Source organism: Pongo abelii, chromosome 1 (genome assembly GCF_028885655.2).
Source record: "Pongo abelii isolate AG06213 chromosome 1, NHGRI_mPonAbe1-v2.0_pri, whole genome shotgun sequence".
In the NCBI taxonomy this organism is placed as follows: domain Eukaryota; kingdom Metazoa; phylum Chordata; class Mammalia; order Primates; family Hominidae; genus Pongo; species Pongo abelii.
In genome coordinates this window covers 173,072,800-173,089,630 of record NC_071985.2, presented here as the reverse complement: position 1 = coordinate 173,089,630, position 16,831 = coordinate 173,072,800, and the positions used below count along the sequence as shown (strand labels likewise).

The window sequence follows — 16,831 nt, the reverse complement described above, 5'->3', positions numbered from 1 at the left end:
AAGAATGACAGAGAGTTCTGAATAGGCATAAAAATCACAAGAGTTATTTATTTGGCTCATACTGTGTACAAGGCACCACATGGGTGTCCTGCTCATGTCATTATTTAAATCCTTACAACAACAATACAAGGTAGGTAGTACTAGCATCCTTTTACATTTGGAAAGCCAAGGCTTGCAGAAGTTAAATAACTTTATTCCTTCATTTAAAAAACATTTATGGTTGTCTAGTTTGGGCCAGGCACTGTCATAAGCCCTACAGTGAAAAAAACAGACTCAGCCCCTGCTCTCACAGAGTTTGCTGATGGTGGGAGGCATAGCACGTAACCATGACAATAGAAAAGGGATTCTAAGGGCCACTCTCAGAATTGTCCATGGTCCACCTGATCTGGACTTGGTGGTCCAGGTCTGAAGGGAATGGCATCTAAATCTACGCTTGCAAGATAAGTCAGATTTGTATTTGGATAGGCTAACAAGTGGAGAGGGAGGAGGAGAGGACAAGAGGATTACAGGAAGAGTGAACTGGATATAGAAAACACAAAGGTGCATGCATGCATGTAACAGACAGATGATGCTTTCAGAACATAGTTTAACTTTTGGAAAAGGCAAAAGATAAGCCTGGAGATAGAGAGGCAGGAGAAAGGCAATGAATTACCTTTAGCCTTGTTAGCATCTATGCTTTATTCTGAGGGCAATGGGAGCCATAAAAATGTTATTGGTGGAGCAATGACTAGAGCAGACTTGTCCAAAACTTACTCCCTAGTAAACTGTGCAGATATTTGAATCCTGCTTTTCACAATTACACTAGGATGAGGGAGATTCAGTGTTCAGTCCACAGAGCAATTTCACTCTTTTTTTTTTGAGACTGAGTCTCACTCTGTTGCCAGGCTGGAGTACAGTGGCGCGATCTCGGCTCACTGCAACCTCCTGCTCCCGGGTTCAGGAGATTTTCCTGCTTCTGCCTCCAGAGTAGCTGGAACTACAGGTGGATGCCACCATGCCCAGCTAATTTTTTTTTTGTATTTTTAGTAGAGATGGGATTTCACCACGTTGGCCAGGATGGTCTCGATCTCTTGACCTCGTGATCCGCCCGCCTTGGCCTCCCAAAGTGCTGGGATTATAGGCCTGGCCAATTTCACTCTTTAAAATATTTGGCTAGGTATTTCAGACATATTGTTCACAGAACAATATGTTTCTTTGCAAATTATTTGCAATATAAAATATTTCCATTTTCAGCCACATACAATTTTTTTTTTTTGCCTCTGAGAATTTATGGGTTTCTCTGATAGTGTTTAAAGAAATGTTATCAATACTTCATCATTCCATGAGTCAAGGTATCTTTCAGTTGCTTTTGTTTTCATTTAAACATGAAAATGTATTAAGTGCCTTTATCCTTGACAATACAGATACAAATGAACAAGGCAGGTGTGACTCCTGCCCTCATAGTTCTTTGGGCCTAGACATCACAGGCTGAGTCTTTTTGTTTGTTTGTTTGAGACGGAGTCTCGCTCTGTCGTCCAGGCTGGAGTGCAGTGGCGCGATCTTGGCTCACTGCAACCTCCACCTCCCAGGTTCACACCATTCTCCTGCCTCAGTCTCCCGGGTAGCTGGGACTACAGGCACCCGCCACCATGCTGGGCTAATTTTTTTGTATTTTTAGTAGAGACGGGGTTTCACCGTGTTAGCCAGGATGGTCTCGATCTCCTGACCTCACAATCCGCCCACCTCGGCCTCCCAAAGTGCTGGGATTACAGGCGTCAGCCACCGCACCCGGCCACAGACTAAGTTTTCTGGCTTCGCCTATGGGAAGAGGAAAATATACTGTACTCCCTGGAATGCTGTGAAGAATGAGTGTTATGTATTTTAAATATTTTATACATTCTAAAACCTTATGATATATTTATTTGTTGTATTTTGTGTATCTCCCTCCAATAATATGATCTCCATGTGGGCCAGGACTCTGTCTTGTGCCTGGCTGACACCCCCCCATACCAAGAACAGCCCTGAATCTGCTGAAAAACTAGAGCAACAGCATGGGAGAATGGGGAGGAGCTCTTGGTGCCTGGGTTCAGGCCAGCTGCAGGCTGGGCTTCAGATTTCTCCCTTGCTGATTTAAGTCACCTGGGGCTGTCGTTTTTCCAAAGTGAAGAGTGTTCCTCACGTGTCAAAAAAGATAAAATGCAAAATTTTATCAAAATTCCCCAGGTTTCTGACCTTGGGATTTGTCAGAGCACCTATGAAGTCTCTAATACCATAGGTTTCTCTCATTTAGTTTACTTTGAATAACAAAATACAGCTTGGGGACCAACACCATAGCCTGAAGTGACTTTAATCAGTCCTAGTTGTGTGATGTTTGCCTGAAAGAACTGGTACAAATGAAGCACAGAAATCTAACACAGATTTACTAACTCTTCTGGGGGCATTGGAACTTGCAAGAGTTGGAAATGTAAACAAGTCTTTTAAAGGTTGCTTATAAATAAAACTATTTTTGAGTGTGTGTGGAGTCATCCACACTCTCTTTCAAGACAAGTGAACACAACAAATCATCTTAACATTATGCAATGGATAGCTGCGGTTTGGGAGAAAATTTCCAGAGATAGCATTAAATGCAGATGTGAAAAGTTCTGTTTCTTAAACAATTTAGACCAAGGTACTGGGGTGTTCTAGAAAGCTGTTAAATGGCTCAAAAATGGGCAGTAGTGATAATGAGGACAGCCATGAGAAACATTAAGTAAAAAGTTGTATACTTTTTTTTAAGAAATGTAGACTTAGAAAAAAATGTATTTCCAAATTAATATATGTATATGTGATTTTAAATGTGCTTTAAACAAATTAATACAATACATATTGATATTAATCATTTGACTATTTTACTCATATTTGTAACAATGTATACTTTGTTTACATTTTAACTTTTAATTTTGGAAACTTCAAAAACAGGCACATGTAGAGATAATAGCGTGATGAAACTCCCTGTGATCATCACCAGGCTTCAGTGATCAACTGACAATCTTATTTTTTTTATCCCCACATTACCCTCCACCAGAGATGAAGTGAGCCCAGACAGTGTGTTATTTCATCCACATTATTTCAGCATATGTCTATAAGGCAGTGGTTCTTAAAGTGCAGTCTTTGGGCCAGAAGCCTCAGCTTCCTCTGGGAGTCTGTGAGAAATGAGAATTATTGAGACCCACCGCAGACCCACTAAATAGAAATTTGTGGGATGGGGCCCAGAAATCTGTGTTTGAATAAGTCCTTCAGTAATTCTGATGCACACTGAAGTTTGAGAACCACTGCCCCAAGAATGAGGACTCTTTTTAAATACACAATAATATTATAACACTTAAAAATTCCTTATTATTAACAGTAATTCCTCAATATCTCCAAATGTCTCATCAGTGTTTAAAAATCCCCCAGTTGTCTGGTAAATCTTATTTTCATAGTTTGTACATTCAAAATATGAACCATATATTGCAATAGGTTAATATCTCTTATACCTTCTAAAATTCCTTCCTTCCTTCCTTCCTGCCTTTCTCTCTTTTTTCCTCCTTTCCTCTTTTCCTTACACCTTTTAAAATTCCTTCCTTCCTTCTTTCCTTCCTCTCCTTCCTTCTTTCCTTCCTTCCTTCCTTCTTTCCTTCCTCCCTCCCCCTCTCTCCTTCCTTCCTTCTTTCCTTCTCCTCCTTCTCCTCCTCTTCCTCCCCCTCCCCTTCCTTCCTTCCTTCCCTTCCTTTCTTTCTTTCTCTTTCTCTCCTTCTTTCTTTCTCTCCCTCCCTCCCCTACCCTCCCTCCCTCGCTCCCTCCTTCCTTCCTTTCTTCCTTTCCTTTCTTTCTCTCTCTTTCTCTTTCTTTCTTTCTCTCTCTCCCTCCCTCCCTCCCCTCCATCCCTCCCTCCCCTCCATCCCTTCCTCCTTCTTTCCTTCTTTCCTTCCTTTTTTTTTTTTTAATTTTTTCTGTTACCCAGGCTAGAGTGCAGTAGCACAGCCATTATTCACCGCAGCCTGGCCTGAACTCCTAGACTCAAGCAATCCCCTGTCTCAGCCTCCCAAGTAGTTAGGACTAGAGGTGCACACCACCACACCCAGCTAACTTTTTGTTTTTTGTAGAGATAGGTTCTTCCTAGGTTGCCCAGAGTGGCCTTGAACTCCTGACCTGAAGCAGTCCTCCTACCTTGACCCCCACAAAGCGTTGGGACTATAGGCATGAGCCACTGCATCCAGGCTTACATATTTTTAAAATGTCTAGTCTTCCCACTCTGCCCCTTTCATCATTATTTTTTCTTGCAATTGTTGAAGAAGCTGTGTTGTCTGCACTGTAGAGTTTTACACAGTCTGCATTTTCTGGCATCCCTATGCTGTTTTTAAAAAGTATCATTTATTTCCTGTAAAATAGTAGTTAAATCTAAAGTCTTATTCATGTTCAAGATCAATTTTATTTGACAAGACATTTTTGTAGGTGGTATATTTTCCCATGGAAGCAAATGCTATCTAATTGTCTTTTTTCGGATCATAATTACAGGCACTCATATGCATTGCTTAATTCTTTTTGTTTTCATTAGGGCTTTGCAAAATGGTGAAATTCTTATCCCACCATTCTTCATTTATTAACAGAAATAGTTCTTTAAAGGGAAACGTCCCTTCATCAACTATTACTTCGGATATAGTTTGCATAGAAAATGGCCAAGTGAATAAATGCTTGGTTCTTTTATTTACTGTTTTTTCAAATAAATAGTTTGTTCCCTAGCATTCTTCAGAGATGACCAATGAGTTTTTGTTTTTTAAAATAATCATTATGAATATATACATTTAAACATATTTAATGTGTTTCAATGTATTGCAATTATTATTTTTATTGATGCCAAAATTATGTCGCTTTCAACTGTGGGAACCTCTTTAAGTCAGATCCTGAGTCTTTTTTGACCAGTCTTAGGAAGTCTTTGGTATCTTCATTGCTTGTGGTATAAGTGGATATTCCAGGCTCAAAGGTGGAATCAGCTCTTGGAATTTTACTGAACATAATGCAGATGCAAGGCTACTCATTGCTTTGGGCCTAGTCATTGTTTCTAAATTTTTCCAATGGACAGAACTGGGAAATGCATTTTTAAAAAGAGTTCATACTGATTTTTCATTTCAAGTGTAGGACTATAGGGGTTTTATGTAATTTTATTAATATTCTATCTATATTTTATTTCTTCTATACCCCAAATAGCAAGTCCAAAAAAAAAAAAAAAGGAAAAAACCACCAGGATAATGACTCACTTGCTTTGTTACATAAAATATTTTCTTTACAGTAAATATTCCACTAGGGATATGCAATGAAGTCACTGTGTTTTAAAATCATTTACAGTTGTTTCATTCTGTTTAATTTTACTGCCAATTAATATATAGTTAAGTTCATGTGGTCACTCATTTTCAAGGTGGCCCCAGTGATCCCTGCTTCCTGGTTTCATGGCCTTACATAGTCTCCTTCATCCCCTCAACATTTAATCAAGATTGGTCTATGTGACCAGTGGAATACTGTGGAAGTGATGGTACGTCACTTCTGAGATTAGGTTATAAAAGATATTGCAGCTTCCAATTTGATTGTGTACAATCAGTCTCTCTCAGATCACTCATTTTGTGGGAAGCCAGCCATGTCGTGCACACCCCTAGAGAGAAGCCCAAATGAGAAAAACTGAGACCTGTGGACACAGCCAGGAGGCCTCTGTCAATAGCCACATGAATGAGCTTGGAAGTAGATCCTTTAGTTCTGATCAAGCTTTCAGATGACTGCATCCCTGGGTGAAATTTGGGGTGAAATTTTGCAAGACTTTGAATCAAAATCTCTCATCTAAGCCACTCCTAGATTCCTTTCCCTGAGAAACAGTAGCAGGTAATACATGTTTATTGATTTGAGTGGCTAAGTTTTAGGGCAATTTGTTGTATACCAAAAGATAACAAAATCAGATTTATTTTATTTTGTTTTTGATTTTTACAAATTGATTTTCTTAACATGTAATTTTACTTTATAATTCTGTAGTGTAAAACATTTATGTGGTTGCAAAGCCAAGCCTACAAAACAAGACATTCAGAGAAGTATTGTTTCTATTTTTTATCCATTCATCATGTTCCATCTATCCCCAAGAGATAACCACTTTTTAATAATGTTCTTAATTAATTCCTTCATTTTAAAAAACATAAGGGATATGCACATAATAGATATATAGATAGATAGATACTGGTAGAATAATCTATATGTATTTTTCTACCTCACTTTTATTCAATTAATAATGTATCTTGTTATATTACTCCACATAATAATATATAATAATACTCATATATACACAAATTCTACATTTCTTTTTATAATTTCATAGTACTCCATGTATGGATGTAACTTAGTTTATTCAAACAGTCCATTGTCTATGGAAATTTAGGTTGTTTATAATTTTTTGGTGTAACAGGTAAATGTTGGAATGTATATCTTCTGCATAAATCTTTTAATATTATATTTTTCAAGTATACCTTTGGGATAGATTTCTCAAAGTGAGATTTTCTTATAAAAAATAAATGTAGATGTAGTTCTGCTAATTATTGTCAATTTTTCTTCCAAAACAGTTTTGCCATTTAAATTTTTTTCTATCATTGTAAGAATGTATCTGTTTTCCCGTAGCCTTCCAACAAAGTGTATTATCAATATTATGGATTTTGCCAAATTATGTTATCAATTTCCTGGATTTTGCTAATGATAAATTATATCTCAGGGCAGAATTAATTTACATTCTACTTATTAAAAGCAAGTCCACATCTTTTGATATATTTAAGGAACATTTACATTTGTTTTTCTGTGAACTGCCTGTTCATGTATTTTGCCCATTTTTCTAATAGTTTATGGCCCTGTTTCGTCTCTATTTTAAGTAGAATATTCTATAGATAAGAGATATATTTGTCAATGATGCAAGTTGCAGATTTTCCTCCCACTTTGTCAGGTGTTTATGTGCTTTGCTTACAGGGGTTCTGGCCATATGATGAAAATAATCACTCCTTCAGTGAAAAGGATCATTGTTTTCCTCATTGTATCTGCATTTTGAGTCACAGTTAAGAAAGTTTCCCCTTATCCCAGACGATAGAAGAAATCACTCATGTTTACTTGTACTATTTGTATATGTTTATTGCTTTATACTTAAACCTTTGATGTATTTGGAATATATCCTAATATACATCCTATATATGTATGGTATATGAGGAATAGACCCAACTTAAAACTTCTCTATAGCTATCCAATAATGTGTCACTGATTAAAATGTCCATCTGTTTCTTATTAATTTTCAATGTCACCTTTATCATATACAAAATAACAATATGCCAGTGGGTTTATTTCTGAATTTTTCTTTTAAATTTCATTGGTCTTTCATGTATTCATGTGCCAAAACCACACTATTTTAAATATAGAGACTTTTTGTTTTAATATCTGGTAATGGTATCTTACCCATTACTCATAGTGCTGCTCTCCTTTTCAGGGTTTTATTGACTATTCATGCTTGTTTGTTATTCCAAATTAACTTTGCTAATCAATTTGGTTAGTTGTAAAACAAAACAAAATAAAAACCTAATACTATTTTTTTGTTGGAATCCCAACAAATTTATAAATTACCCTAGGGAGGATTGATGTTTTGATGATGTTAACATTTTATGTACAAGAAAACAGCATGCCTTTCCATTTGTTCAAATCTACTCTTGTGTCTTTCTGGAGTGCTTTATATTTTGTTCTCATACAGGTTTGGACAATTCTTGTTAAGTTTGTATCTTGGCATTTGATTTATTTATTTAGTTAATTTACTTCTACATTTATTTGCTATTGTAAATGGTGCCTTTCCTCCATTTTATCTTCTAACTCATTTTTGTTGACATATATGAAGGCCATTGATTTGTGTTATTGATTTTATAACTTTCTAGTTTGCCAAATTCTCTTGATTGCTGGTAGTTTTTTCATTAACTGTCTTGAGATTTTAGATGTACAATCTTATACTCTGAAAATAGTTTTACCTCTTCCTTTCTAAGTAATATGCCTATACTTTCTTTCTCTTGTGTAATTGCATTGGCAAATACCTCCAGGATAATATTAAAAGCAGTGGAGACAGTGGGCACTCTTAACTTCTTCCAAACTGAAATGAGAAAGTCTCTAGTGTTTTCCCATTAAATTAGATGTTGGCTTCGAGCCAATATACAGAGAAAGACATTTGGAAATGAAAATGAACAAGCAACAATTCTTACTCTCAGTGGTCTTATAGACTTGTGGAAGGAGACAGATAAGGAAACAGTTTATTTTAATAGCATGGCAACATCTACTGTAGAAGTATGCACAGATTCACTTGGAAATACATTAGGAAAGGCATTTACCTCAGTCTTGGAAGTCAGACGATAATGCTTCTTGATAGAGCTGCTATCTAAGTTGGGACACTTACACGATTAGAAGTTAATCAAATAAAGATGGAGGGAAGAGAATTTTACCCATAAAGAATAGCACGGGCAAAGGATTTGAGGTGAAAGGGAAAAGAACTCTATTTATGGAATAGAATTTCAGTTTAGTGAGATGTGGGGATGAAAGTGAAATAGAGAATAGACAGAGTTGAGCTAGAATGCTAAGTCAAGGAGTTTAAATTTTATACCAGGGCAATTGGGATTTAACAAGGGAATTTAAGTGTTTTAAGCAGAGGCTGTGTCTGATCAAGTGGTTCCTCCTAAAAGAGATAGCATATATATCCCTGCCCCATTCATGTTGTGCTTGGCCATGTGATTTGCTTTGGCTAATGGGATGCTTTGGCTAATGGGATGTTAGTGGATATGACACAAGCAAAAAACAAAGACTTAAAATGTACTTGTGTAATTGAGTTTGTTCTCTTAAAATGTTTCCATCACTCTGAGAAGGACATGCCTTGAAGAGCTCGCTGGATTTAGAACAAGAGAACACAGAGCAGACCAGAATCAAATCCAGTTTAGAGCCAAGCCCAGCCCAACCCAACTGAGATAAATAAAAGCTGCCTAAGCTCATATCTGTAGATGCGAGCGTAAATGATTATTGTTATAAACCACTGAGTTGTGGGGTGATTTGTTATGCAGCAGTATTTATCACAATAGCTGACCAATACAGAGACAGAGCTTTAAAGTCAGAAAAGTCAGTTTGAAGATAATTAAAATCTCCCTCGTGAGACAAAATGGTGGTCTGATTATGGTGATGACAAGGAAAATAAAAGAAAGAGAAGGTTTTGAGAGACACGAAGGAAGTAGAATTTAAAGGAATCTGTGATTGGTTGGATGTCAGGGTTAGGGAGAGAGAGGAGGAAAGTATGTTCAGGTTTCTTGCTGGTGCAATTGAGAGAGGGGTGAGACCATTCTGTGAGACCCAGACCACCAGAAGTACAAGATCAAAGACTCTGCTTTGAACTTGCTGAATCTGAGTTGCAAATGCACAGCCAAGTAGAAATGTCCTTGACATCTGTCTATTCATCTATAAAATAAAGATAACATCATGTGCCTTTACCTACCTTGCAGGGCTATTGTTGAGAATGAACAAGGAAAAACACACAAAAGGGCTTTGAAAAGAAACCTTCCCAGTAAACTGATAATTATTAAAATTAAAGCACTAACATTTTCATTTTCATGCTGCCAGATGCAAAAAGCACACTACAATTTTATTTTTGAAACTGTGCTACTGAGTTTGTTGCTAGTCACACATTCTTTTTTATTCTTCTGAGAGAAGGCAGAGCTGATAATTCTGAGAAATGATATAAACAATATGTATTTTTTTAAAAACATACCCATATAAAGCAGAATTTGGAGGCAAAAAGATCCTAGGACTAGGAATCAGAAGAGCCAAGCTCTTTTCCTGTGAGACCTTGGAGCATTTAAGCTCTCTGGTCCTCTCATTCTTCCTTTGTGAAAGAAAGGTTTGTACTTGTTTATTTGTAAGATATCTCACTGTTCTTATATACACAAAACGAGGGATTCTCTTAACATCTTCAGTTTTACTTACTTCCTACCAATGAGACTCTTCGAACTTACTCTGTGATTTGGAAAAGAGTTTCACACTTGCTCGTCCTCACGCATGTTAGCTCAGTCTTTATCAGCAACTTCTCTTTTGGAGCAAATTCAGCTGGTCCAGATTGCCTGTTACGTCCCAGGCAGGAAAGCTTATTTTCATCTATGTGTGAGTGATAAGGATCTAGAAAGAGTTCTGATTGGTGTGCTTTTGTAACTGCGGCAGGATTCCATTTACCACTTAGTCAAGCTGGTAATGAGGGTCTCTGTACCAGGCAACTGTGGCTGCCATCTGGCAGGCCAGCACCACACGCCCGCCCGGCAGACAGAACCAATTAGTCGGTCCCCACACCTCCCACAAGGCCTTCCTTGTTTGGTGGCAGGGTGTTAGCCCCCGCTGAGCCTCCCACTAGAAACCCTGTTGAGTTCTGGGAGGGGAGGGGCAAATTTTCTCCTTGTACTGCAGAGCTAGCAAATAATCCAGATCATAGAGGTCAAGAACAGCCTACCTAATGAACATGCTACCTATGGTAATGGCGAATGCAGAGTCCATGACAGGAATGAGCAGCTTGATGTATTAGGAGGAGTGTCAAGAAACAGATGTCTATATGTAAGAGAAAAACTAGAAATGGCTTAAGTGCCCATAAGGCGTTTGTTAAGTGAACTGTGTTATATCTCTATAAAGGAATGTATACAGTTTGGTGACTAAGGACCTAGAACCTGGGCTTGAATTGTGGGTCTGCCACTTCTCAGCTCTATGACTTTAGTAAGGCACTTGACCTCTCTGTTTCTCAGCTCCCTTAACAATGAACCAAAGATAATAAGAGTTCCTACCTCGCCGGGTGCTTGGGAATAGTAAATTAGTTAATATCTGTAAAGAGCTCAGAATACTGCCTGGCACATAGTAAATGCTATCCATCTAAGTGTTAGTTCTGAGTACAACTCTCACAGAACCATTAAAGATGATGCGTAGGATTATTTTTTTCATGCCAAGGGGAGAATTTTTGATATGATATGAAGTGAATCAAGCAGGACAATAAAGAGTATATATAATGATTCTCATTCTATATCTATGCATGAAGCAAAAAAGAGGAAGAAAGGAAAAGAAAACCACTAGTTTTCTTTAGTTGATATTTTTCTTCTTATTTATATTCTCCTGTTTTTCAAAAATTGCTACATCATTATGCTATGTTTTATAATTAGAAAGATCAATAAAAATTTAAGTAAAGAAAAAAAAGAAAACCGAGACAAACATCTTATCTACACACTTATGAGTCACTTTATCCTTTCTGAATGTTAGTTTTATCATCTATGCCATGGTGGCAGAAATAACAATGGCATCTACCTCACAGGGTTAATTTCAAAGAGTAAGTAATTTACCTCGAAGCAATCAGTCAATAATAAAGTCTTTATAACCATAATATTATTACCAAGGCCATTCTTTGGGAGCAAAAACAACAAATATATTAATGCCAGAATCTAAGTTAGGTTAAAACATTCAGAGAAAAATTCAGATTTGATCATTCAAATGGATTATATCACCTCTGCAGATTCACTATCTTTTGCTGTAACCAAGGCCTAAATTCAAGGACTCAGCCAAACTGGAGACTAAGAGGCTTGAGTGACAGCTCAGTCTGTGTCACTCATGTTTTGGGAAAGTCACTTTCATTTCTGGTCTTCAGTGTTCAACTAGACCTTGCAGAGTATAGCCTGAGGTCCATAGATAGGCTGTTAACCACTCCAAAATTTGATCCTTTGCATGGTTCTTATGAGCAGAAGATCACAAATCCATAGGCATTCATTTTCTCATATGACTAAAGACTAGTTAGTAGCTCAGTGATTTAGAAAGGGCTATTCAAATTACAAACTAAAAATAGTTATGTTAGAGTGTACTGCAGACTCTAATTCAGTATTTTACTAAAATATCTGGCTGTCACTTAATGCTTGGCAGCACTGCAAAACTCCTACTCTATGTATCTGTTTAATTGCAATTTCAGCAATTTTGGAAATGGTACTTTGTTATCAGTGAATCATTAGTTTTGTCTTGATTTAGATCCAGTTTTCAATTGCTGCTTTACTTGCTTTTTAATTACAAATTACTAATCATATAGATTCATCATCATCAAGTTAGTTTGTTATGAATTGTTTGGTTGATTGTTAACAGAGTTCAGTGATATATATTTCTATCAACAGAGTTTGGGGCCTATAATTTTTTTTTGTAATTAGACATGGTTGCATTGGATTCATTGGATTTTTAAAATAAATTATTTCTTTTTGTGATGTAAAAGCAGACAGACTCTTACCCTCCAACACGCCCCAACTTTGTATGTATAGTAACAACACTGAGTATCACTGAGCTAACCACAGGCAGAATAGGTTGACCAACTCCATTGGTTGTCATGACCAACTTCATTGGTGATCATGACCAACTCCGTTGGTGGTCAGCAAAGATACAATATACAAAATGACCCTGAAATTCATTTTCACATTGAATAATATTGATTCTTACTTCTATCTCGTGCAAAATATATTAATGAACATTTGTACAGTGTGTTTTTGTGTGAACCTATGTTTTTATCTATATTTTCCTAATAAATTATCAAGATAAACTTGGGTATTTTTTGTCACTCACTTTGCCATCCAGGAATCTGCTACTGTTTGCTCCTGTTAGTAGTTGCTGGTTGTTTTCTGATTTCTGGTTGTTCTCTGGGTGCTTGTTCTCTTTCACATCATCTGGATTGTCATTGGTTTGCTGATCAGTGAAGTTAATGGGAACTGGGGTGTCTCTGCTCATCTGCCTTGCATTATTGGTCATTGGTTTCTGGTGCATTGTTTGGGTTTCTGTTTTCAAGTTCTCATTCTCCTTGCTGTGAAGAAAGAATTTTATACTTTGTTACTTACAGGCAGACTCCTTATATACTAGGCTGGCATAAGAACAGAAGGTGTGTTTGGTGTTGTGAAGAGTGGTAACTCAGCACAGTGGGAATGTGGAAGCATAAACATTGGTTATTTGTCTATGCATCATTGACCATAGAGAGAACATGTTATTAATATTATCTTTGCCAGTTTTATCTTTTTCCTTACCCTCTTCCTCATACTCATAATCTGTCCATCTGCCCCCAAACCCTTACTGAAAGCAATGGCCAGTATCAAAAATGAACCCTAAAGGTTATCACATTTCTTACTTGTAAATGTAACAGGTATTTTTCAGCCTTAGAAAAGAAAGTCAAAACAGTTTGTCAGCTCCAGTTCTGCTCTATGCCTCTCCCCTTGAGACTTCCTTTTCTCCTGGGAGCCTTTCATTTAAGTTTAATATTAGAGAAAAAAAAACTGTAGGATGGTTCAAGGAAATTCAAATAACAAACAAAATTAAAGGTTCAACTTTGTTTAATAATTAAAAGTCCTCACACCTGTAATCTCAGCACTTTGGGAGGCTGAGGCGAGTGGATCATGAGGTCAGGAGTTTGAGACCAACCTGGTCAATATGGTGAAACTCCATATTTTAGTCTCTACTGAAAATACAAAAATCAGCCAGGTGTGGTGGCGCACACCTGTAGTCCCAGCTACTTGGGAGGCTGAGGCAGAAGAATCGCTTGAACCCAAGAGGCAGAGGTTGCAGTGAGCCGAGATCGCACCACTGGACTCCAGCCTAGGTGACACGTCTCTAAAAAAAATAAAAAATAAAAAAATAACAGAAAGTCTTACAAATCAAAACAGTAACAAGGTACCATTTTAAATATAGAAGACAGATATAATTCTTACAGTGGGTGACCTGACAAAACATTAGGAGTCAAGAAGCTGAAACTCTGACATTGTAGAACAATGTTAAAGCATGTGTATTAAGGGGAAAAATGCAAAAAAAAGAAAACTCTAAATATTTAGTAATAGGTGGATGCATTGAGTATTTCATTCTTTGCTCATGATAAAGTGTATGAAGTCATTAAATAGTTATGAATAATTTAATGATACAAGTAAATGTCCACTTATAAAAGTAAGTGAACATATGATTGTCTTAACTGTGTAAAATGCACGTATATAACGTGTGTGCCTATTCCATCTAGCAAACAATGTGCCAGAAGTTAACAGTATCTCTGGACGGTAGAACTCAGCATATTACATTACACTCTATTACACTATATCATGTCATATTATACTTTATAGTATTATTGTTCTAAATTTTCTACATAAGAAAATACTATTCTATAATCAGAAAAAATAAGTTTCAAAGTAACTATGCCTTGTACCTACATGGCATTCTATAAATTCTAGCTGTTATTTATAGATACAGTGGAAAAGATCCATTTACAAGCATATCACGTTATCTAAATATAACATTCATTGATTTAAATAATACTTGTTGAACTCCAATACTTGATGATTTGAATAAGACCAAACCATGGGCAACAATTTGAATATATGTATATTTTTATAGTCATCCTCTTGGTGGTGGTAGCACAAGAAGAAAAGAAGGCCTAGGAAAGAACTCTGATGGATACTACGATTAAAGAGGAAAGATGAGCCTTAAAAAAAGCTTTAAAAAAATTCCCGGTAAAGTAGAAGGGAAATCAGGAGACTAGAAGGAAGACTTGGTAGAAAAGCAAGAGGATGTCTCCAGAGAGAGGACAACAGTATTAAATGCTGCTGAGAAAGGAAATTTCTGAAAAGGGTCCATTGGGTTAGCTATAAGGATGTAGTCAGGAATCTTGGTATGAGGAGTTTCAATGAGGTAATGTAGGTGGATGCTAGACTGAAGTGGATTGAAGAAAGAGGGCGGACAAGCAATGTAAACAGGAAGTATAAAGACCTCTCTGAAGAAGTCTGCCTGCAAGAAGGGAGAAAGATGGGGTGATGATTGATGTGGAATATAGGGTTTCAGATAAGACTTTGTTATCATGTTCAAAGATGTTAGGGAGTTTAGCCTGTTGAAATGTGAATGGTGAATAGCCAGTTGAACTGCAGAAAAGGAGAGGATATCATTGATGATATAAGATGAACCTTGACAAAGGGAAATGGAAGTCATTGAGAGGACAGACACAGAAGGGAAACCTCAGGGTTAAGGCTGTAGAAAAATAGGTAAGGATGTAGGCAGATTAGTACATTTGATGACAAGATGTTGATCAAATTGCTGACAGCTTGAATTTTCTCTGATAACAAGGTATGGTTACCTTGGGTCTCATTGGGGAAATGATGGGGTAGAAAGTCTGAATTAAGGGCAGATGGTTTGGGACAGCTGCTATGAAGAGTGGAAGAGGGATGATCAGAAAAATAAGACAGGTTGGCTGGGCCAACTGAGTGGCCAGTTAAGGTTAAAGACCATTGATTTTTGTGAAATCAATTTGAGAGGGTGAATGGCACTTCACCCAGTAGTCCTCACGGACATGCAGAGAAGGCAGACAGTGAGGCTCACACAGAACTAGGGCTTTGCCAGACAAACACACTCGAATGATAATAGTGCAAGACGGGAGTATGAGAAGGAGAGCGTATATTTGACAAATGGTTTTTTGCAATGAGAGAAGACATATATGTTCCCTGCCTTCAAGAAATTTAAATTTCATTTGGTTGTCCAAAAATAATGCAAACAGTAAAGCTAACAACTGGTAAAACTATATTGTAGAAATCAGGGTAGTGATTATCTTTTACGGGAGATGCATAGCCCAGAAGAAAGCATAACGGGGTTTCTGGGATGCTGGTACTATTTTGTTTCTTGATCTGGGTGTTTGTTGCATGAGTATATCACATTTGTGAGAATTCAGTGAGTGGTAGACTTATGACGTATACTTTTATGTAAATATAGGTATGTTGTATTTCTATAAAGTATTAAATTGGTATAAAATTTACATAAGTAATATGAAACATACCCAGTTAGCATATAAATAAGTGCCAAATGAACATTACAAAGATTCAGTACTATTTGAAGTTCATAAGAAACAGAAATAACTATGGTTTGCAACGGTTACAAAAATAATATTATTGGTGAACATTTAACATGACAGCCATGCTATACTTATTTATATACACTAGATTATATATTTCTTAAATCAACCATATAGTCAGGTGTTCCTATGATTATTATTTTAGAATGAAGAAATTAAGGCCAAGAAAGTGGATGTGATTGGCCTAATTCTATTTACACGGCTTTTCAGTAGAGGAGCCAGGATTTAAACCTGTCTACTTCATTGCACAGACTCAGGTCCTATTGGCAGCAGAGTCAGAGGAAGGTCCATGGAAGTTTGGGATTATGTGAGGAGCTGAAAGTACAGGAGCAGGTAACCAAAGTAGGAAATGCAGGATTTGAAGGCAAAAATGGTCATTTGGCAGGGAGTTAACTCTTTCGGATAAAGGCAGGGACAATGGATTATCTTTGCTTTAATCACCTTCGAAATCCTTTTGTGGGCAGTGTCAGGACAGAATTGCTTGAGAAATGTAAAATGTGTCTGCTTGTCTTTTAAAACAGTCCCTGTAGATGTAAAACCAAAAATAACCTGTTAAGTCTGTTTCAAGTAAAAGCTGTATTTAAAAAAAAATACATAGCGCTTTGAAAATTATCAAGAAAATGACTCTCTAGCTGAGAAACGGCATGTGTCTGTGGTTAGCACAATTTGCCAACATGCACTGGTTGTTATGTTGTTCACAAACTCACAGTTCTTTCTCCTAGGCCTGTGTACCATCTACCTACATTACTGAAAATAGACATTTGCCATTTCAAAAGAAGGGGGGAAAAAACGCCATCAATACTGTCTTGGAAGCAAGACACAGCTAGCTTCCCCATATATACTTCTGACCTCAGCTGCTGCTCTGGGGGTGCCGTGAAGAGTTTA

At 37.0% G+C, this 16,831-nt stretch overlaps 1 protein-coding gene across 4 annotated transcripts in view; it reads right to left on the bottom strand.

Moving 5' to 3' along the window:
- The window catches only part of C1H1orf87 (chromosome 1 C1orf87 homolog), a 144,485-nt gene that overhangs the window by 55,277 nt on the left and 72,377 nt on the right, over positions 1-16,831 (bottom strand). For all 4 annotated transcript variants that reach the window (XM_054533833.2, XM_063712110.1, XM_063712109.1 and 1 more), the window contains one exon: positions 12,646-12,880. In XM_054533833.2, the coding sequence (XP_054389808.1) occupies positions 12,646-12,880 (235 nt within the window). The remainder of the gene's footprint in view (positions 1-12,645; positions 12,881-16,831) is intronic.